The sequence below is a fragment of the Coturnix japonica genome, chromosome 4 (assembly GCF_001577835.2).
Source record: "Coturnix japonica isolate 7356 chromosome 4, Coturnix japonica 2.1, whole genome shotgun sequence".
NCBI classification, from domain to species: Eukaryota; Metazoa; Chordata; class Aves; order Galliformes; family Phasianidae; genus Coturnix; species Coturnix japonica.
In genome coordinates, this window is record NC_029519.1 from 2,722,558 (window position 1) to 2,744,425 (window position 21,868).

The 21,868-nt window shown below is 42.7% G+C and overlaps 1 protein-coding gene across 5 annotated transcripts in view; it reads left to right on the top strand.

Annotated features, from left to right (window-relative positions):
* The window catches only part of HTR2C (5-hydroxytryptamine receptor 2C), a 191,180-nt gene that overhangs the window by 142,630 nt on the left and 26,682 nt on the right, over positions 1 to 21,868 (top strand). For 3 of the 5 annotated variants that reach the window (XM_015860223.2, XM_015860226.2, XM_015860224.2), the window contains exons 3-4: positions 1,146 to 1,193; positions 14,074 to 14,716. In XM_015860223.2, coding sequence (XP_015715709.1) covers positions 14,332 to 14,716 — 385 coding nt within the window. In that variant the 5' untranslated portion in view covers positions 1,146 to 1,193; positions 14,074 to 14,331. The remainder of the gene's footprint in view (positions 1 to 1,145; positions 1,194 to 14,073; positions 14,717 to 21,868) is intronic. The other 2 variants (XM_015860225.2, XM_015860227.2) reach the window with 1 other exon arrangement.

Sequence of the window (21,868 nt, forward strand, 5' to 3'; positions counted from 1 at the left end):
TGATTTATTCAACTTTGTAAACTTCTGCTTTTCATAGAACCATAGAATGGCCTGGGTTGAAAAAGACCACAGTGATCATCTCGTTTCAACCCCTCTGCTATGTGCAGGGTCGCCAACCACCAGGCCAGGCTGCCCCAGAGTCACATCCAGCCTGGCCTTGAATGCATCCAGAGATGGAGGCATTTCTCAGGTCTTGCTTTTTTCTTCTTTGTTTTTGGCTATGTTATGGTAACAAGCAAACAGCCAAACTATCTCCAGTTCTCAGGAACTCAGCCCTGTTCTCTCAGCTTTCCAACCGTGCCCTCCCAGTCCCACTCCTCAGTGCTGCCACTGCCGCCTCGTGGCTCATTGGCAGCTGGGTGAGACGAGCCCTGTTCTTGTAAGCTCTCAAAGGAAGAGGTTTTATTTCATTTGCCACATGAAGTAGCAGAAGCTGCTTTGTTCTCAGTGGGCTGCAGCAGCTTGCTGAGCAGGATGAAGGGGAGAAGCTCAGCACCTTGTTTCTGAATGAATCAGCCTGTCTGATTCAGAGCTGAGTCTTGCAGTGTTGCGGAGTTTCTGCACTGCAGCATTTGATATTTTTGGGAGAATAAAGCCCTTCTACACCCGGATGACTACGACAGTGCTTTTATCTAGGAAGTACAAAGTATTATGCCTTTCATTTCTCTAAATGAATTTAATACTGCAGAGGCCTCAGATGTGAAGAATTTGCTTGGTGCTGTTATGCCTTATGAATCCTCAATGAAGTTACAATCTCTAGATTTTGGTGGTGGTTGTTGGGTTTTTTTCTGCTTTCTTTCTCAGATCTGTGCTTGAACAACGTCTGTCCTCCCACACAGCTTTGCTAGGGAAGTGAAAACAAGATTATGTTTTCTTCCTTCCAGAATTCCTCCCTTCTATGCCCAGGGCAGTGTTGCCTTCAGGCTTTGTGGGGCTCGGGCCCCACATTTGGTGAAGTTATTGTGCCTTAGTAAAGTTCCTACGGCATTCTCTAACCTGAGATGATCTCGTTGTCCTCAGATGACATATGCTGATACAGCTTGTCCAGCAATGAAACAGCTTCAGCACAATGTGCCTTACCTTGTACTTCTCACAGGCTCAAACAAGATATTTGCGTTCAATGTCTTTTTTTTTTTTGTTTATAGAAAGACAAACTACTGCAAGACTTCTCTGTCTGCTTCAGTTGAACCGAGGTGAGTTTCTCCAATGTTTTTGAAGTGTTTAGTTTCTAACAGTTTGCATCTCAGCAGCTCTCCCAGCTGTATGTACGCTCTGAGGCAGCAGTTATGTGCAAAATCTTCTGTTTTGCTCAGGATCTGCAAACTGGTACTTCTGTGCAGTGTGTTTAATGGCTGCTGGCTGCCTCTCAGTCCCTGTGGTTTGTAACTTCAGCACAGTGTTCACACTTGGCTGAATGTCTTCCTTCTGTTGTTCCTCCTTCCTGCTGCAGTGCTGCTTGATGGGTTTTCCCAGGTGTGTTTAGGCTTGGTCTGGAATAATGCTCAGGGACCTCCTTGGTCAGTTTGTTTTTGTTGTTGTTGTTTTATTGTTGCTTTTTGTTGCAAGAAAGGTATTCTTGCATAGGTTACCCAGCAGCACATCACCAGCATCATGCTGTCTGTTGGTGTCCATTGCCCAGAATGGCTTTCTACAGAAGAAAACAAAGTCCTGTTTTGTATCAGATTCTGTACTGAACACCTTGGTTTTCTGACAGTTCAGCCTCGCGCAACAAAGAGCGTGGGTAAGATTTTGTTCTTAATGACACTGAGAGGTCTGTTAATTTTGGAGCAGAGCGTATCTGACTAAGGAAACCTGGAAACAATGCTTGGGTCACACTCCACGCACAAATATTTCCTTCTGAATGTCCAGATGTGCACGTAGCTCTGTGTTACAAGGATAGCAGATTGTGGAAGGTCATTATGCAAGGATCTTGTATCAATAGGAATGCTTTAGTTTTACTTCTGAGAGTTATTAAACAAGATTGCTAACGGGCCTGCAAGCTAAAGTTGTTCATTCAAGTCCACAAGCACTACTGAATTCTTTCTCTTTTCTTTGTGCAGCCCTCATATTAAAGCTAATAGAATTGTTTGAGTTGGAAGGGACCCTTGAAGGCCAACTAGTCCAACTTCCTGCACTGAGCAGGTACACCCACAGCTCCATCAGTGCTCAGAGCCCATCCAATATGACCTTGGGTGTCTGCAGCGATGGGGCACCACCACCTCTCTGGATACTCTGTGCCAGTGCCTCATCATCCCTATTGTGAAATACTTATGAAAAACTAATGCTTGTACCACATCCCCGAGTCTGAAGGTAGCAGTTTCAGCCCCACAAACTGAGTGCTGTCACACAGCAGTATCAGTAGAATGGGATGTGCTCCTCCTGACCTTTGTGGACGAAGCTGGTTTCAGCCTCGCTCAGTATCCAGTGTTTCTAATTGCTGTTTGTGCTGCTTTCATGTCATAAAACTGGCAACAGAGAATTGTGTTTGTTACCGCATTGGCCTTAGAGTGCAAATCTTCCTTGAGGGTCAGTTGTGTATGAGAGAAAGAAGATGTCAGTGTAATTTAAAAATTACACTATGAAATTTTTAGCTCATCTGCACATGGAAGTCTATTACTGCCTCTTAATTAATGCAACTAGCATAACTGCTTCTTTTTCAAGTGCTGCCATTTATCAAAATGTGTTTGCAGCTGTTTCACCGTTGGGTGTAAAGTAACCTGAAATATTAGGCTAGCTGGGCCTGATGCTGCTTTTTCTGGAATAGCCCTGCAATCTTTTATTGGTTGCTGGAGGTTTTATAAGATGAAAAGGAAAAAAAGAAGTGGTAATTGAACTGTCTGAACTCAAGAGGTGTTTGTCCTGTCATTGCACTGACATACCCAGGCTCATTCTGTAATCATTCCACATGCCAGGCTGCTGGTACAGTAGGGAAACCTTACCCAGAGATGGTACATGCAGGAAATGTGGTCAGATAATGAGATCAGAATCTGGACTTCTGGCTTCTGTTTTTTAACTTAGTTTTACTCCTTGTGAACTGGAGTCAGTGGTAAAATTCCCCTTCACTGGTAATGCAGTGCATCAGCGTCCAGTATGAGTTTGTGGTTATACTGAAGCTGTTGGAGATGAAGTCAGGAGTGATGGACGTGCCCTGTTATTTCACATGGAGCATTTTCCTCTTGTGTAGGGCCTGTTCTTACCAGAGGAGCTTGGCTCCCGCTGGAATTATTCCTTTTTCAGGTGTGCTTTACCCATAGGACTAAAAAACCCATGTTTTCTCTCCCTTTTGACAATTGATGGATTTTAAATTCCTTCACTCCAAGACGTTCACGTGGATATTACCTTGCTGACAAAGGGAAAGAAATTTTGTAATCACTTTGAAGAGAAAACGACTCCATTAGAGTTCAGCTGCCTTTGTTCCAGCTATCAAGATGCAGACGCTACGTGATTCGTGGATGAATTGTTTTGATAGTTTCCATTATTTTTCTCCAGTCAAGTTGATTAAAATGCATTTGACCAGCTCCCTCTGATGCTCAGACTATGCAGGGAGAGACTGGTCTCCCTGCATCAGCTGCTCACATCGGGGTGGCTCTCTTTGGTTTTAGCATTATCCACTGGCCCAATTTGCAGCAGTTGTTCACAGTCTGGCTGGAAGACACTGCTGATGTGCCTGTCAAGTGCTACCCAGATTTGAGGTAAACACAGAAAAAGTATTCCTTTAAGAAAGGAAACGGCTGCTTAGAATGGTGTTTGAGTGATGTCACTTGCTCTTTGCAGCACCAGACACTTGAGTGCTTTCCTTGCTGCAGTCCCGGCATGCTTCGCGCACCATATTGATGAGAGTACCTGAGCTGCATGAAGTCCTTTCCCATGTGCACGTTCGTAAAGAGAATCAGATTCGTACAAATTGGATTGGGTTTGATAGAACTCCTCTACCTTTCACGTCATGCTGGAAGCTGAAGTGTTTTCCATTATGTTTTGTCTCTTTCCCCTTCATTTTTCCTGACTCATTTGCTGATGTCGTAAATGACAGCTTGTGTCACTGTGATTTGCTCCCATGGAAATGACTCCTGCACACATGCACGTGGCATCCAAACCCTCGCTCTTTGCTTCTTACATAACTCGGGAGCTGTCACAGCTCTACCCTGATGTGCCCATCTGTCTGTTCTCTCAGAGTTAATGAACCTTTCCCTTCTCGCCTCAGGCATATTACACACCCTGACTCATTCATGGATGATGTCTATTAAAATAGTCAAACGCTTTAAAAATTAAATGATTTCTCTAAGTGAAAAGCCGGCTTCTGATCCTACTGAAGATGTTTCAACACCGTTGGTCCTTGTCTAGTCCAAGTCAAGGGAGACTGTACTGATGTCTATCCAACAAGACAGATGATTATGCCTTTTTGTTTAATGGAAGATGTTTATGATTTGCTTTAATGTAAGAGCTCAGAATCTGTCCCTGTGAGCTGTAGCAGAAGGCAGATGTTACCCATTATTTGGGAGTAAGGCATCCAGAAGTGATCAGCATAGGGAGCTATTGGCTGTTTGCTTTCAGAGGAGAATGTATGGAAGAAAACTTGATGGTAATTAGTAGATCTCTTAAAAGAGTGGAAGAGAGTTAAAGTAAAAGATGTACAGTTCATAATGGAGTTACTACATCACTCTAAAGATCATTTAACATGAGTTACAATGAATTTGAGATTCAAGGATATTGCCTGAAGTTATAGAGCAATGAGTTGGAAAAAGCTCAAACTTTTACAGTTGTATTCAGAAAATAAACAGAACCTTGAACTGATATTGGGATATATTTTCCTTGGCACAATTTTGGGGAAAAAAAGCCATAAGATTTTTAAGTCTTTTTTTTCCTTTTTTTCTTTTTTAAATTAAATTAACACTGATCAAACATCCTGATTTCTGTCCACTTTTTCTTCCTCCCCACAGAGAGGGAAGAACGTAGAATAAAAGAAATGGAGCAACTAGAAAATGCAGTTGAATCAGAAAAGCTATTAAGATGTCTTTAAATCTCAGCTAGTAAGATTTAATCAAAAAGGCAAGTGGTTAGAACAAATAATAGTTAAAAAATAGTTTAAAAAAATATTATAGTGACTATATTCAGTGCTGACAACGGGAATCAGGCTTACAGGATGACTGCATATGTCTATAAGGTTGTATCTGATCGGAGGGAGAGGAAGGGGAGGATGTGAAATGTTGGGTTTAGGATCCTGGTCTGTGGGTGAAGCACTGCTGGGTGTATCTTTGGACCAGCAACCTTGGAGCAAGGCTGGGTGAGTGCTGCTGGGAGGGCAGGGCCTTTGGGTCCTCAGGTGCCACCCCATAGTGCTGCAGGTTGGGAAGGAGCAGGACAGAAGCTGATGGGGTGCAGAAGAGCAGGATGTTTAATGGTGTAGGGGTGAGGAAGAGTGGATGAAAGCAAACTGGCACATAGAAAACCATGTAATCATTTAGGTGCTAAAGGCTATTTAGATGATTGATGTAGCTGAAGAAGAAAATGTTCCTTAGTGCAAACACAGAACTTACTGAGAAAGGCACAGGAATACTTGGAATTCAGGAACGCTCTATGGGAGGCATTGCTGGGCTATTACAGCACTGTGTGTACCAGTGAAATCTATTTACTATAAAGCAAGACTTGTAGCTATGGCCACACCTCAGCAAAGCCCATGGAAAGAAATGCAGTGGGCACACAGAAGTGGTGGAGATGATCACCCTCTCTTTGGTGAAGGCACCACGTGTTGTTCCATTGCGCTCTTAGTCTGACCAGGGTGAACAAGCTGGAGGTTTCACTGTCGTGCTGTTTGTCTTTTTCTCTGGAGGACACCTGGTAATCTCCCTGGTGACACCATATCAAATGGTTTAAGGAAGTCTGTGTAAATTAGATGTGCTTTTTTTGGCTTTCTAGAAGATGAGGTATTAGAGAGCAAGCAAAAAACAACCCCAAGGCATCTAACCAGACCATTACAAAGTACTTCTAGGAGATTCCTATTGCTTTTTATGGCTCTTTGTGTATATATCTTCATGTATTGAATTGAAAGGAAAAAAACCTGTTCTGAAATTCTCTGTTGTTTAAATCCAGCTTTGGAGGTTTATACTTTTGTGGTTCAGTTTTGATCTTTAATTGAAGGCATCACAGATATGAGTTCTTTTTACTATTTCTGTCCGATGTTGTTCTTTGTCTTTTTTTTTTTTTTTCCCCCATACCTGTCATTAAAAGTCATCTTTTCTTCCTACTCTTTATTTTTAGGGTTTTCCTTAGTTCTCATGTACCAAAATATCCATCTGCGGTATATTTAAATCAGAGAAGTGCTGTGCTAACAGTCGTGCCATTTCAGGTCCGTATGGGTCACTTCTACAGAAAAAAAAGTATATATATATTAGAAAAAGAGAAAAAAAGCTGCATTTTTGCCTGTACCTTTGTGTGTTCTCATGTGTTTGTTTTGTTTTCTTTTAGAATTTCCTTATGGAATCATTTAAATTATTGATCAGCCTTTGTCCTCTAACCTGGGATCTGATGGATTCCTCATACTTTAAACAGCCACCTTAGAACCTGTATAACCTGAAGACGAAAAGAAATACAGTTGTCCAGTTTGCTAGGGACAGTCTTTGTTATAAATATCTTCTGTTTTTCTTTGCTTTTTTCTTGTTTCTCTGATGCTGTGATTTCTTGAAGCTCAGGCGGTGCTGACAGCAGGAAGGGTACTCATGGTAAATATGAATAGTGCTGCTTTAGGTAGGAGACCTCTACTAAACATCTCGCTGCTTAAAATAAATACTTCTCTGAGCTTTGAATTAGCAGGTTCTGCAGGTTCGTGTGCTTTCTGAGAAAACCAATGCCAGGAGAAGCAATTTCAGGTGCGTGGGGTGCAGTGAGGAGGGGCAACGTGTTGGTGATTTCAGCCAGCCCCAAGGTCCACATGCAAAAGCAAATGGAAGGTTCTCCTTGGATCATGCATGGCATGTGGGGCAGGGTGTGCCCCAAGTCATTGCATAATAAATCCCTGTTTCTCTGTTAGTAGATGAGCAATGATACGAACCTGGCGGGCTTTTGGGAAGGCACAAAGATTTGGGGTGGAAAGAAGGCTACAAATGCAACATCAAACCAGTTCTTGCTTGGTTAAGAAACCGATGTTATTAAGAAATAGATGAGTCACCACTGCTCTCCCCAAAACGGGCACATGTTTTGCTTTATGGTTCATGCTCATTCATGGCATGACTCATGGTTCTGGCCTGGCAAACACTCATGTGCTTCCTCTCCAGATTGACTGCTGCTCCATATTACTATTGCAAAATATATACAGTAATGTCAGGCTGATGGTTTCATTTTTATTGCATGTGATATGTCCTCAAAAACATCATTTGAGACCAAATCACTTAATGATCTTCTAAAAATACATATATCTCCTTGCGTACATTTAGGTGTGTGCTGCCATGTGTACATACATACAAGCAATGATTGCCTTATGTATTTTGCACAGCCTGAGGTTGATCACTCAATGCCTATAGGAAGGGTTGGCCTTTCAGTCATCTCTCAATAAGGAGGAAGCTAAATCCAAATGTTAAGTCTATGCACAGCAGAAAATAAACATAGAAACCAGTAATATACCTACACAGGAGATGGAGGGCTGTCCTTCTGGTCTTCTTACAATGGTGAATTTCAGCCACTGGGGACAAAAAAGTAGTTTGGTATTATATCTCCTTATAGAAAGTGTGAATAACTGCTTTGTAGTTGTTCCATGAGGTTAGGATGAGGCTATGGTATTTCTGCCAGTTTATCATCACAGGGAGTGGTGGAGAATCTGTACCTTGTCCTGAGGTTCTCAGATGCTTTTCCACCAAGAGAAAATAACAAACAAGGCTGCTAGTCTGGATGCTGGAGGGTAGATTAAGACGTCTGCTGTGTGCTTGTATTTCCTTGAAATGTCTTAAGAAGAAATGAAGGCCTTCCTGACTCAGTATGAGAGTAGAGGAAATTAATGCTATTTGGTTTTGGACAGAATGGTAGTGATTCACTATTACGGCCTTAAAGAATGTAATTACTTGAACTTGTATCTAAGAAAATCCATTTTCCTCTTGCTGTGAAAAAAAAACATGAAATATGCTTTTTTCAGTTTGCAAGTAATTTAGTAGTTATTTTCTGTGTTGGGATTAAAAACAGTGGCAAGATCTGTGTTCGAGGAGGTTTCCCTGAGGCTTTATTAAATGTTTTGTTTTATTTTATCCCCTGTGCCTACTGGGAAAATATCCAGAATTTCTTGTATAACAGAAGAGACGGTATCAGATATTTCTTTGGAAAGAAAGTACCTGCCCTTATCAGGGGGTTGGTACTGCAATCCCTAGTTCAAGAGCAGCTTTGGAAAGTATTTAAATGCCTGAGATTTGGCATAAGCACTTCTTTGGACTGCGCCTTCAGTTAATTATCGAGCAGGTATCTGCAGAATAATCATTAGGTGTTGATTTTCTTTTCCTACTTGAAAGATTGTGAAAGCGTTTTACTTTGGCACAAATACTGCTTTCAAAAGACAGGAAGATTCCCTCTCTCTGCCAACTGCCCAAAGTGAAAAAGGGCTTTCTTCTATTGCCACTTCTCAGGAAGTTCTTGAACTGTACTTACCCCAGACTCCTACAGGTAACCAGAGTTTCTGGGCACAGAGGAGCAGGTGAGGACACAGCCTTGTTGTGTGCATCTCCACCATGAGACAGGGGCATGTGTTGCTGTAGGGCCCTAACGCCCTCTTATGGAGATGGGAACCTCATGACTGTACTGTCACAACCTGGCCACAAAGGAATATTGCGGGCCTTGGGGAAATAAACAGGGAAAAGTGGTTCATGTGGCTTTGAACCTACTCATGGCCTTGGCTTGAGTAGGGATCAGTATGGGCATATCCCGAGAAGAGGGGCTGCAAACACAGCCATGTTGGACGTTTTTCCTTCAGAAGGATATCCCAGATTCAACCAATGAATTATTCAGGCTGAAAGTGATCTCTCAGAGGTCTCTAGTTCAACTCCATGCTTAAGGCAAGACTAATTTCAAAGTTGTATCAGGTGCCTTTATGGTAACCCCCAGCTGCGTGTCAGCTACAATGGAGATCCTAAAACCCCTCTGTGACCCAGTTTATAGCTCTAACAACATTTACCATATGTTTTTTTTATCTTTAATCTATTTTATTTTATTTTTTTTCTTATATGCTGTGCATAATTTCAGGTTGCCCATGGAGGTTGTGGATGCCCCCATCCTTGGAGGCATTCAAGGCCAGGCTAGATGTGACTCTGGGCAGCCTGGTCTGGTAGTTGGTGACCCTGCACATAGCAGGGGGTTGGAACTGGATGAGCATTGTGGACCTTTTCAACCCAGGCCATTCTGTGATTCTATGATCTTCTCCAGCTACAGGCAGTGAATACATTTGCTCTCTGCTTTTCCCTTGGGCTGAAGCAATCCTGATGCTGAACCAAACCCACTGTTTCAGGTGCTGCAGCCCCGGACACGCTGATGGGCTCTGTTGGACTGGTTGTGCTTTCATAGACCGTTTATAAATAGGTCTGCGCAGAAATAGTTGTGCACATTGTGATGTGACAAAAAGGAGAAAGATTAGTTGCAAATGCCTAAAAAAAGAGTTCAGTCGTGATGGAAAATGGAAATGAATTTAGCAGTGCTTTAAGATGAATGAATAGGTGAAGATGCGAGTCATAGGGAATATGGAATTAAAGGTGAAGAGCGAAGCCTTAAATCTGCCTTCTGGAGCATAAACTGTGTAACCTGTGATATCACTTGAAGTTATTTGCCATTCTGTAAGGATCTTTGTGGAGCAATAACCATTTACACCAGCTGACTCCCAGGCTCACATAACTGTGAACTATGCGCAACTGTTTTCCTGTCAGAAATGGCAGTACTTGCAGTTCAGTGCGATCAACTTCAGATTTATCTTTAACTTTATGGAGACCTAGGAGGAAGTTTTTCACCCCGAGGGTGGTGACGCACTGGAACAGGTTACCCAAGGAGGCTGTGGATGCCCCATCCCTGCAGGCATTCAAGGCCAGGCTGGATGTGGCTCTGGGCAACTGGTCTGTAGGACAAATGTCCTTCATGCCTTTGAGGCACTGGACAATGCTTATTGTCCTGGTGAGGAGGCAGCTACTGAAATTCATCACTTTGGATCATCATATACATCTGTTCTTTCTGATGACAATACTCTGAATTAATATGAGGGCTGCTCTGAAAGTAATGCCTCCTATTTAATGATGTTAGCACACAACATCAGGCACAGATACTGGTGGGATGACAGCAGAGGAGGAACCTTCCCACCAATATTACATTACATTTTATTGCCACGTGACAGATGGCAGCAGAGGGGCAGTCTGACAAAATAGTGTCTGACATGGAAGTGCAGATGAAGCAAAGGGGTGGAATTAAATTCCTCCATAAGCAACAAGTTATGACTTTTGATGTTCATCAGTGCTTGCAGCTTGCTTGTAGAGCCCAGTTGGTGGATGTAGCACAGTGAGGGGTGAGTGGTGTGTTTCAGCAGCGATGACAGCGGGGCATCTCTGCTGGTGTAGATTTTTACAAGCTGGGGAAAATGCACAGCTCATAATGATGGCAGTGTTGAAAAATAGTGTTTTATAGCTGAGAACGTGCTCTGTCAAACTTTGTATCTGTTGTAGTTTGTATGGAAAGAAAACCAGGAGGCATTACTTTTGGAGCAATCTCCTTTCTCCTCTCTTGAGTCTTTGTGAGACTCCTGTTTTGTTTTGTTTTGTTTTTCTCTTTTAGATTAAATGACCATCCTTGATGTCATACCCAATTTTAAGTGCATGCTGTTAACATTCAGGCTCTGAGTCCCAGAGAGTTGGAGCAGAAAGGATTTATGGGAGCTCAGCAGCTCCATGGTCTGGCTGGGAGAGGCCGGATCCTGACTGGGGGCTGCCAAATGCCTTGAGTTGCTCAGCAGGCAGCTGATTTTCTATAGCAAAAAGAGAAACAAAAGAATTGTTCTTAGTGTTGAATGGTAAAATAGCTAAAGATGAATGCATTTAATTCAAAGGGGAAAAAAAATTGTTTTCTTTCCAAGAAAATTGTATCTTGTTTCCTGTTTTTCCTTTTAGCAGTAGAATAATAGCAGTACACACTCTCAAAGGTGTGTGAGCCCCCCCAGTGCCCTACAAGTATAGGCTTATGAACTGCCATAGCTTTGGTTTCCTTTTGACTTCTCATTCTGGATGCACTGGTGTACCCAGCTCCTGCTTTAAATAATGCACGTGGGTTTGATAGAAGGGAAACAAGAACTATTTCCTAGCTTTGGTTTAAAGACAGAAAGGAAAAGCCATCTCCAAATTAATTCCTTCTCACCTCCATCAAAGATGAGTAATTCAGCTTTGGCCAATGTTTAACTTATCATCTTAAGGGCTGTCAGTAGAAGATTGAATTGAAATTGATGATCGATCACAAAAATTTAGCATATGTGCTTTCAAGTTCGCTAGCGGAAAAATGTGNCAGATTTTATTTTAAAATTATGGAGATATTCCTTAAATATACCCAGAATTCATGAATAAAATGTGAATTATTTTTCTGGTACAGTAACGTACCTAGAAGGCTGTAGCTGATGGAATTAGTCATAAAAATGTAACTTGTGCGGACTGTGATGCTATGAAGAAGAAAGCTAATGACTTCCAGTCAGGATCCGTGTAAAAATAAGATTAAATGTACTAATGGAGCAGTAAGATTGTTAATTCTGAAGGTGGAGCTCTGTCTTCAGCATTGCCGCTGTCACATTCTCACGTATCATTATTCGAAACAAATATTGGCAAAATACTTCCTCTGTTCATCTAAGGATGTTTTTTGTTGGGTTTTTTTTCCCCTTTTTTCTCTAAATGATGATTTATTTTTACCATTGTAGTCTTGGATAAAACCTGTGCCTCTTCTGAATGCTTTTGTTATCCTGCTCTCTCTGGTTATTCTGGCTACTAGAGAGCCTGATATTGTTCTGGGATGAATAGCAGCAATTCTATAGCCAGTAAAAACTGAGAGGTGTCAACATCCTCCATCCAAGTCAGCCATGGTTTGGGGGGCTGTAGGGAGAGGCAGAGCTCCTGCTAGTTCATTGCTTCTTTTCTATACTTCTATGCGTGCACAGTTATTTATGGGATTGCACTTTGGATCTTTTAACTGCACATGGGAAAATGTGGATGTTTTTTTTTCAGGTTCCTTCACAATTTCCCTCTCTTTTGCTTGTTCTCTATTGGCACGTGAATGGTTCTCTTTGAGTCACTCTGAATAACAGACAGGCGAGTAGGCCGACTTTTAAACTAAGTCCTAATTCCTGTTAATAGAAAAGATGAGCTTTGCATTCTGAGATTCATTTCTACCCTCACAGTCCAAACTATTGGGAAATGTGTTCATTTTTAGAACAGTGATTTCTTGCTGAGAAGCTTGCATGCACCAGACCTGCAGAGCTAACTTTGTGCAGGAATCATTTCCTCAAGCTCGGATGTAATCTCTCTACTAGTCCTTCCAAACCATTAGTGTGACAAGATGAGGAGCGCTCAAGAGCCAGAGAGCCAAAGCAAGCATTTCTAGACACCTGGGGGTTCCCATTAGGGCTGTGCTGCGCAGTAAAACTCATATGCTACAATGCTGCTCTGCGCCCCCCAAATCACTGTGCCAAAGTGATTTGGAAGGAAGGGTATTTTGTTCACAGCTTTGCTGTGTTCTAAAAAAGATACATCTGAGTCTTTGGAAACTTTCAGTAGATTTGTTTTAGACTGGAGACGTTGGAAAAATAAACGGCCCAACGATTTCTCACTAATTCATCCTATTGTGCAGCTGTGAAATTATTTTCTATGCACACAGTGCAAAAACTTCTTCCTAAATATGAGGTTTAGAGACCCTTGGGGAGTAATTAACCATAATGCAGAAGCAAATCTGGGTTCATTGTACACACTGCTCATTTAAGAAACATTTTTCTGCATGAAGCCCATTAGTAAGTTTCCCAAAACCTCCATGAAAGTTAAACATTTCATTATAGGACTCTGAGCACTTTTTATTTTACATAAAATCTCATGTAATCCCATATGTTACATTTAGCTTTTGATCCCCAAAGAGCAAATTGCTGTCTCTTACATCTCTAACACAATGTATTCAAGGACTAAAATCTGCCTCTGTATATTTGTTTAGTAATGACAGAGCTCTTTTCCTGTGGATTATACAAAAAGTTCAGTGGGATACTTCATGCTATTTGATTAAATCTACCTCGTGGCCTTCTTCCATGCAGTGTATGTTTCGTTCTGGTGCTAACTGCTCGCCTTCTGTGTTTTGGGTCCTATTCTGTACACCACCAGTTGTTGGGATCCTGGATTCTGATGTGCTGGAAATGAGCTACTGTTTTAATGTATTGAATGCTATTGGCAGCCAAAATGGTTGTGCTCCTGAGGATGTGATTTCGCCAAGGCTGGGAACATGTCCCCTTTAAGATCTCTTTTTGTTTGGAGCGGCTGGTGGTGTAACACTGTATGCTGTCACCTGATGTATATTGGGTTTTCTATACCGTTAGTTTCCAAATAAGACAAAGTGTGGGCTTTATGATCATGGGAAAGTTCATCACTAACATCTGAGTGTTCTACAACAACTGCTTGCTTTTTCCTCAAAATATACAAAATATATCCAACCACTCCCAGCTCAAGGAGATGGTTTACCCTGTGCTGTGACGGTACTGTCTGGGTTGGTTGGAATTTCATGCAAATACTATTTTACACAGTGGCAGAGTATCTGTGAAGTGGCTATCAACCACAACGTATTTTGTTCTTCGCATTTGCCTTTGCAGATTTCACAAAACATTTAATTAGTGATAATCAGCTTTTAACCAGACAGAGCACACTGATGTGATTCTCTCCCTCTCTCCCCCATGATTATAGGCATAGTCTGTACCCACAAGATAAATTACGTGCAGTCTGGAGAACATCCTAGCCAGCAGGAAGAGAGAGAATAAGAATGTCACTTGCATGAGGATAAAAAAAGGTGTTGTATGCAATGTGATTTCAGTTCAGAATGCAATTTTTCTTTCCCTTTCAGAATGGTGGACGTGGGATTCAGCCGGAGATTGCAAAGCCTACTGCCCCTCAAGGCTGTTGGTCAGTGGTCACCTTCCACTGCTCCCAGGGGAACCAGAGGAGCTCCACGCTGACTTCTGTAAGGTCTGATTCACCATGGGAGATCAAATGATTTCCTGGCTCAGGTTTTGTGAAGTTCGGCATCTGCTTTGGACCCACAGTTTGGAAAAGGGATCACCTCTGCAGCACAGTTAAGAGACAGAAAAAGCAGTCCCAGACGATGAGCACTTTAAGTAGCACTGGAATATTACTCAGCTTGACAACAGTGTCTGTTACGCTGGATTTTAGTTTGCATGGTGGTCTCATGGCTTGGTCTTTAAGTACCAATTTGACTCTGAATCAGAGTTTACCTACATCCGATCCTCTCAATGCCTCTGAGAAGGGTGAAGTCTCTCGGATGTCAGTGAGAGAGAAGAACTGGCCAGCCCTCTTGATCTTGGTCATCATCCTGCTCACCATCGGGGGCAACATACTGGTAATTATGGCTGTGTCCTTGGAGAAGAAGTTGCAGAACGCCACAAACTTCTTCCTGATGTCCTTGGCGGTGGCAGACATGCTGGTGGGTATCCTGGTCATGCCCGTGTCGCTCATTGCAGTGCTGTATGGTAAGTGGCTTCCCTCCTTATTGGCACTCCCTGCTTGTTTCCTTGCTGCCAAGAATGACACATGCACAGCATCGGTGTTGATTTTTATTGCTGAGTATGCCCTGGAAAGCTGCAGCACTGAGTCCCTCTTTTATCTTCTTGGTGGAACTGCCCCCAAATTGGCTGAGAAACCAGAGCTTTGGGAAAAGCAGGGTGATGTGGTTGGAGCTGAGCCAGCTCCTTGTGAGGTCAGTTGGTCCTTGAGCTTGAATCCCACTGACATAAGTGGGATTTGAGTGGTAACTTAGAAAGGAGTTCTGCACATGATAGTTTGGGCACTCAGAAGAACGTTCTTGGCATTTGTTCGTCTTGCTCTGTTCATTTCAGGGAATCATTTTGCATGTCTGTGCCTCAGTTTCCCTATTTCCAACCCAAGAACCACTTCCTCAGTTTAAGCCGCCGTAAGACCTGTATGTGTGAGCACTTGTTATTGCTGTGTGACTCTTCCCTCTTGCACCAGGGTCAGTGCATTTGTCCTGTGCTGTGGGAGAATAGTGATACAGTCTAGGAGCATGGTTAGCACTTCAGAGGAGTGAAACACCCACCACATCCAGCTCTTTCATCACCTGAGACTGTGAACCCATTTCTCAGTGCGGTGCTAGGGCTCTCCATCACTGGATATCACAAAGGGATACTGCGTTTGCTTCTGTATCTCTGATCACTGTGCTTGTACACACGCGTATCAATGTAATGGGTGTGCTTTTAATATATAGTGTTTTATCATTTTTTATGTCTGTTTTGAGACTTCCTTTGAAAACTATTTTAATATTGATATTTGTTGGAAACAAATAATGCTGTTTACTTACTGATTTGATTAGAAATTGGTTAACTGTCCTACAAAGTAAAATTTAGAGATATTTATGTGACTTCTTCACTTGCTTGAATGATTAAATCAGCCAGAGATTCATTTCGAAAACACATGGATCAAGAATACATAATTCCAAAGCTTATATAACCTGTCTACAGAGAGCTAAATCAATATGTGATTTAGATACCGACCAATCCATTGAGTTCTTACACATAAAGCCTTTTATTTTGGGCTATCATAATAGTTCTATCTCTAAATCTTCTGCAAATTTCAGCACATGTGTTTTATTTTTAGTGCTTTGCTTGTGGTTCTCCAGAGCTTGACAGGGAGCATATAAATACGGAATTATTTGACTGACCTGCACTTGCATAAATTCTGAGTTACTCGGTGAGTCTAAAAGGTGAATTTATGGCAGTGATCCCCAACATATAAACTTTCCGAGTCTTTGGAAACTAATGGAAATGGATTTTCTGTTGTTCCTAGAAATTATTCCTTAAGGTCATTTAAAGGTGTGAAGTACACTACGTATTTAAAGACAAGTAAATATCATTGATTTGAAGAGGAACCACAGTGATTCCTTTTTCTTCTAGCAGAGCATTAATGTTAGACCTTTAGGAAAATCCCTCTTTCTGCAGCAGCCTGCAAGCACTTTAGACACCACCATGGCCAGGGGAACACTGGTATTTGTCTTTTTTTTTCTAACTGCTAGAAGTCAAGAAAAGTCTTTAAAAATGCTTTAATAGGTTTTGCATTGTTTGCTGTGATAGTACACAATCCAGCACCAGAAGTGATTAAGGGTGTGGGGGTGGGGGGAATATTCACACTTCACCTGGGATCGTGGCCAAAGACAAGGATTGGAGATGCAGTTGAGAACGAGGGGTCATTTTTATCCTGTGTATTTTAACGTACATACTTTGTAGCCCATACTTTATGACACTGGGATATTTGAAAACTGCTGTACAGAGAAATGTATGCAGCGGATCTCTGCCAGAGTTGTAGGAGTTACTTTTAATTTCCGTAATCAGAAGGGAACCTTAAAAAACACGAGTAGTAAATAGTTGAGTGTGCTTCCATATCACCTCTCTGAAACCCAATGATCATTTCTAGCTTGCAGAGTAAGTTCATTTCCTTAATTTTCATTTAATGAGATTGACTGAAGAGATTTCACTTGAACCACAACCAAAAAATCCAATAGATGCTCTCTGTCCTCAAATGCTTCCCTTTCCTGTCTGTGCATTTGTTTTGTGTTGGGGTTTGCTTTGTTTTTTTCCCATTTGTTTTCAGAAGGAAAAATCAAGTTGCCAATTAATTCCATAACTTACGTACAAAGGAAGTAATTGCAGGAGGCATTATGCTAGGTTCCTCACCATTTAGTCAATGCTCTGATGTATGTATCAATTAGTCTTTCTTGAATGTCTTGTACTAATAGATGAGTTGCTTTTGACAACTGAGTACATTTTCCATGGCATGTAATTCCTAAAGAATTAAGTTAATGAGCTAATTAATAAGCAAGCATCAGAGAGAGAAAATGAAAAATTAAAACTGTGCTTGATCTCAGTAGAGAAACTTTGGATGTAACTAAAGATATGAGTGTGACCTAGGAGGGCATCAGCTGTTCTGCACATAGTGGAGCTTCTGACAATGTACTGAGATGTACTCAGGGTGATTTAGGGAAAACCCGATAGGTTTGCATTGTTTCCAGTGGCTATGGGCAAGGGAAAGCCCATAAAGTAGTTTTCACTTGTATTCCTTCATTAGAATCATCAAATCATTAAGGACCACTAAGACCATCTAGCCCAACCATCCATCCATCCCCATGATGCCCACTAAAGACAATCAGTCTTTGACATCAGCTCTTCCAAGCAGAAATTCCAGAAGATATCAAACCTTTCTCTGCTCCAACCACTCCAGACCAATGGGTTGACAGCTGTCAATGAGTTGCTGGTGTGTCCAGCTAGTGGCCAGCACATGTTCTGGTCTCCGCGTGTCCAGGCTTCAGGCTTCTGCCCGAGATTCAAACAGCATCATAAAGCTGGTGGCCCAACACAGCTTCCAGCAAGGCTGCTATTAGAAGCAGCATCCATTAGCACCGAGTACTAGAGCAGCTTTACATCCAGATTATTGTTATTATTGCTAATTATCATCACTATTATGCAGTGACAGATATGTGCTGAGCACTTGCAGCAGCCTTCTGTAGAGGGAAGGGTGCAGAGGGAAGGGTGGGGGAAGCAGGAAGAGCTGTCAGTCCAACAGCTGCTTCTGCCAACTCCTTTCACCTGATCCCAGTCTGCCTTTCTGCAGTGGTGCTCCCTGAAAGCAGCAAACAGTTTGCAGGGAGAGCTGATGGAGCAAAGCAAGGACAAGGTGTTGCTAAGTAAGTTACTGCTCAAGTGAGAATCAAGTGTGGAGAGCTGAAACCAGTGCATGAGCTCAGGGCTGCAAATGATGGCATCTGGCAGGAGGAGGGAGTGATGCTACGTGTCATTTCTCAGCAGTGAGCAAATTTGGTCGTTTGTATTAGCATCAGTCTGTTCCCAAAGCATTTCCAGAAGGACCCTTTATCTTTTAATCATTATATTGAGGGCTGGCTTTGCTCCATTTGCATAGATTTCTTCTTAATTCCATTTCTGATCTCATCAGAGAGTCTTTTGTTATCCTTTCCCATTACTTTGACATTTTAGTATTGATATCTTAGCTGAAGACCTCAAGACTTGTATTTTTTTATAATGAGAGGTGTGAAATCAAACCTGATACTTGTAGAATGACACCAATATAGGCTGTATCCATTCACTTGGGCTATTTTTTGTTTGTTTAACTGATGAACTGGAAACACTGGGTGGACCAGGAACGAAAGGGAACTGACGTTAAAGCATTACTTTGAGTTTACTGGACTTGTGAATTAAATCTCAGCCCGAAGTTCGGAAGCAGTCCTATATCATTTCTAAGCAACATCTGCAGGATATATCTTTCTTCTAGTAGAGAAAATTAGAACAGTGTTCAGTGTCTGACCTGCTCTCAGTTCTTTGGGCAGATGGTAATGTCCTTTAGTGACAACTGAGCTGTTTTTATGTGTGTGCTGCAGCTTCGCAGGCAGATTTAGAAAGCCTGTCGCTTTTAATATAATAGGAAGCAGCCCCATAAAAATTCAGATTTTAGTAAAACCTTGGCTTGCGTTGTAAATTCTTCCTAAATAATTTCGTGGGACCCACTCTAAATCTTCAGTGTGGAAGCTCTTCTCTCTCCCTTGGGATGAATCTGTCCCTTCCTCAGCTGAACTGTGAGCGTGCAGAGCAACAGCAGCTGCTAAATTTGCAATGAGCAGCAGTATTATCATGGCAAGCGGGCTGTGACAGACACGGAGATATTTTGGAATAAGAGGAGGGAGTGGAGCTGGCAGAGCTTGCTGTTAGCATACCCCAAGCACCGGTCTGAATGGCCCCACAAGGAAGGTGGGAGCAAGGCCTAATGGTTGATACCTTGACCCTATACTGAATGAGACCTGTGCTGGATCCGGGCTGCTACTTGTGTCTGCATTCCTGCTGTGTTTGTCTGAAAGTAAGATTTGAGTCTTCCCTCTAGACCCCCAACCAGGCTGTGCACTCTGCTGAGTGCAACGTGTAGGAGCCAAAGCCACAATGAGCACTGTGGGAAAACGCTGCCAAGGTGCAGCCAACCATCACTGTGACCCAACCCCCATGATATTCTGATATCCATCCTGCCTGCACTGCCATCTGTTTCCCAAGGTAGGACAAGTGAACTGGGTGTTAATAACCAACGTAACGAATGCACAAGTGTCCCTCCTCCGCTCTCAGCAAAGCTTCATTAACTCCAGTTGCAGGAATGAAGGTTATGTTGCACAAGGTGTGCTTGTATGTGCTTTCTGTTTGGAAATGCATGCTGTTATTCATTACGTGCTCTGGAAGCAAATGCTTCCATCAGCAAAGCTGCCTCTCCTCTTCCTGCTCTGCTGTAGCCCCTGGAAGTCTGGTCTCCATTGTGCTGTGTACCCAAATGTCTTTGCCATTCACCTACCAAACCCAGAATTCAGGAGCCCTGTCAGCTCTGGACATGCACAGCTCCTCATGTTGGCGTATCATGGCAGCTAGAGTTGCTCCAAATGCTTCTGTGTCAATAGACTTTTTAAAACAAAACAAGCTGTGTTGCTGAAAATGAGAACTCTGCAGAAGTGTCTCCATTTCTACAGCATTCCTCCTGTGGAAAGCTGGAGGAGGGACAGGATTACCCTTGCTACTGGTGGACTATTTGTGTGGTATCAGGGAGTTTGTGTCCCCGTTCTGTTTGCTCTCCAGTGACCTCTTGTGCTAATGGTGATGGCTTGACGGTTGGACTTGATCTTAGAGGTCTTTTCCAACCTTAATGATTCTATGAAATAAGAATACCATCATCACCAGGGCCTATCAACTGTATTTCAGCCCCATGAAAACTGCTGAGAACCTTGCATGGGAAGTGGCCAAAGCTGTGGGACCAGAAGCAGGTTTCTGTGCTCAGCTGTCAATCAGTGCCAGCTTTATGAGAGCCTGAATTTTGCTTCTCTCACCTGCTACGTGTTGAGCCTGGTGGTTTCATTGCGGGTCCTTATTACTAATTTGAGCTCATCCATAATCCACATTGTAGCAGCAGTTTGTGGGGCTCTGAAGACCAATTTTTGCTGTCAGATACAGACACAGGATGAGCACCAGTAATTTTTTTTCACCATTTGCCTCTTTCTTATTATTTCTCCTCTCTGTACTGCCGTGTATCGCTCAGCGTTGGCTTCATCCTTCTTCTCTGTGTAGGCAGCGATATTTATTATTATCCTCCCCGTGCTCGTTTCCATTGACAAGAGGATCCTGCCCACACGCCAGCTTTAGGAGAAAACACCAGAGAATAATATTTTCTTCCCATTTGTAAACATGCTCTTTTGCTTCTCCTCACCTCTTGCTGTTAAGCAACGGGCTGCGTACTCTGCTGTGGGTTAATGGAGCCTTCAGCCCCCAATCTGCTGCCGTGTGTGGACTCAGCATGAGGGAAAACAGCACCAAACCAAACAGCTGCTGTTTGTGGTGGGTTGGGTGGTCATACAGATGGCTACACGGCTGCTTTGAGGCAGGTATGTGCAATCCATGCTTGCACCACCCGATAACCTGAGTGCATCGCTGAGCTCATCCTGGGCCTCATTTCCAGCTGCTCTGAGGGATGCTGCACACTCTGATCATTTGCCCTGTGGGTTTGGCAGGCTCTTTGAAGGATGGTGCCTCCTGCAGAAAGGCCTGAGCAAAACTGGTTGTGTTCATCTGCTGAAGGCTGCATGGAAGCATGAATCCTTGTATCTGAGATTAAAGGGGAGTTGTCAGGTAGAAAAGAGAAGAGCTATTCTCTCCGTTTCCCTCCCCTTTTACCCTGTTTTCTTCTCTAAATGTAGAAAGGTGAAACAAGAATGCTAAAGGAAACTGTAGATCCTGTTGTCTAAGTGTCATTTTGCTGCCTCCTTTGTTGTAGTCAGTGCCAGCAGCCTGCAGGTGGGTGACACTGTGTGATTTTCCCCATGCTTACGGGTGGATCTGGGGAATGGCTTCTTGCATAATGCACCAGAGCCTGAGCACAGTAAGGTCAAGGGGAACGTTGGCAGCTTGTTCAGACAGGCTGGAGCTTTTACCAGAGTATTTCTTTGCCTCCTCATCCCTCTTTATACTCCTTCTGCCAGGTGACAGCTGTAGCTCTTGGCACAACTACAGTAGCATCCTTCCTGTAAAAGGGTCACAGAGGTTTCACCGGTTCCTCTGAGTGTAAGGAAATCTCTACCAACGCAATGCACACAAAGCACGTGTGACTTTCCCATTAAAAGTTCATGATGCATTTAGGTAACGCGCAATGAGCTGGCACCTGTGGCAGTAAAATGACTTAATACAGTCAGTGTCCTGGAATGTTTCTCATACTGCAGGTCCTGATCATAAAATCATAGAATTGCTTAGATTGGAAAAGATGATCAAGTCCAACCACAACCTAACTATACTATCCCAATTCTAGCAGCCCTCTGCCAAATCATGTCCCTGAGAACCACATCCAGATGGATTTTAAACACATTCAGGGATGGTGACTCAACCAGCTCCCTGTCCCCTATTCCTAAAGGAATGGAATGGGAAGGAACACTGTCCCTTCTGATGTTCCCAATTTCAATGGACATTAACGTTCTTTTGCATTTGGGAATGAGAGCTGCTTGCCATTGCCTTTGTGTTGGCTTTGTGGTTGGTGCTCCTTGAGGTGCTTCTCTTTTTTTCTGTGTTTTGTGTTGGAAGAAAACTAAT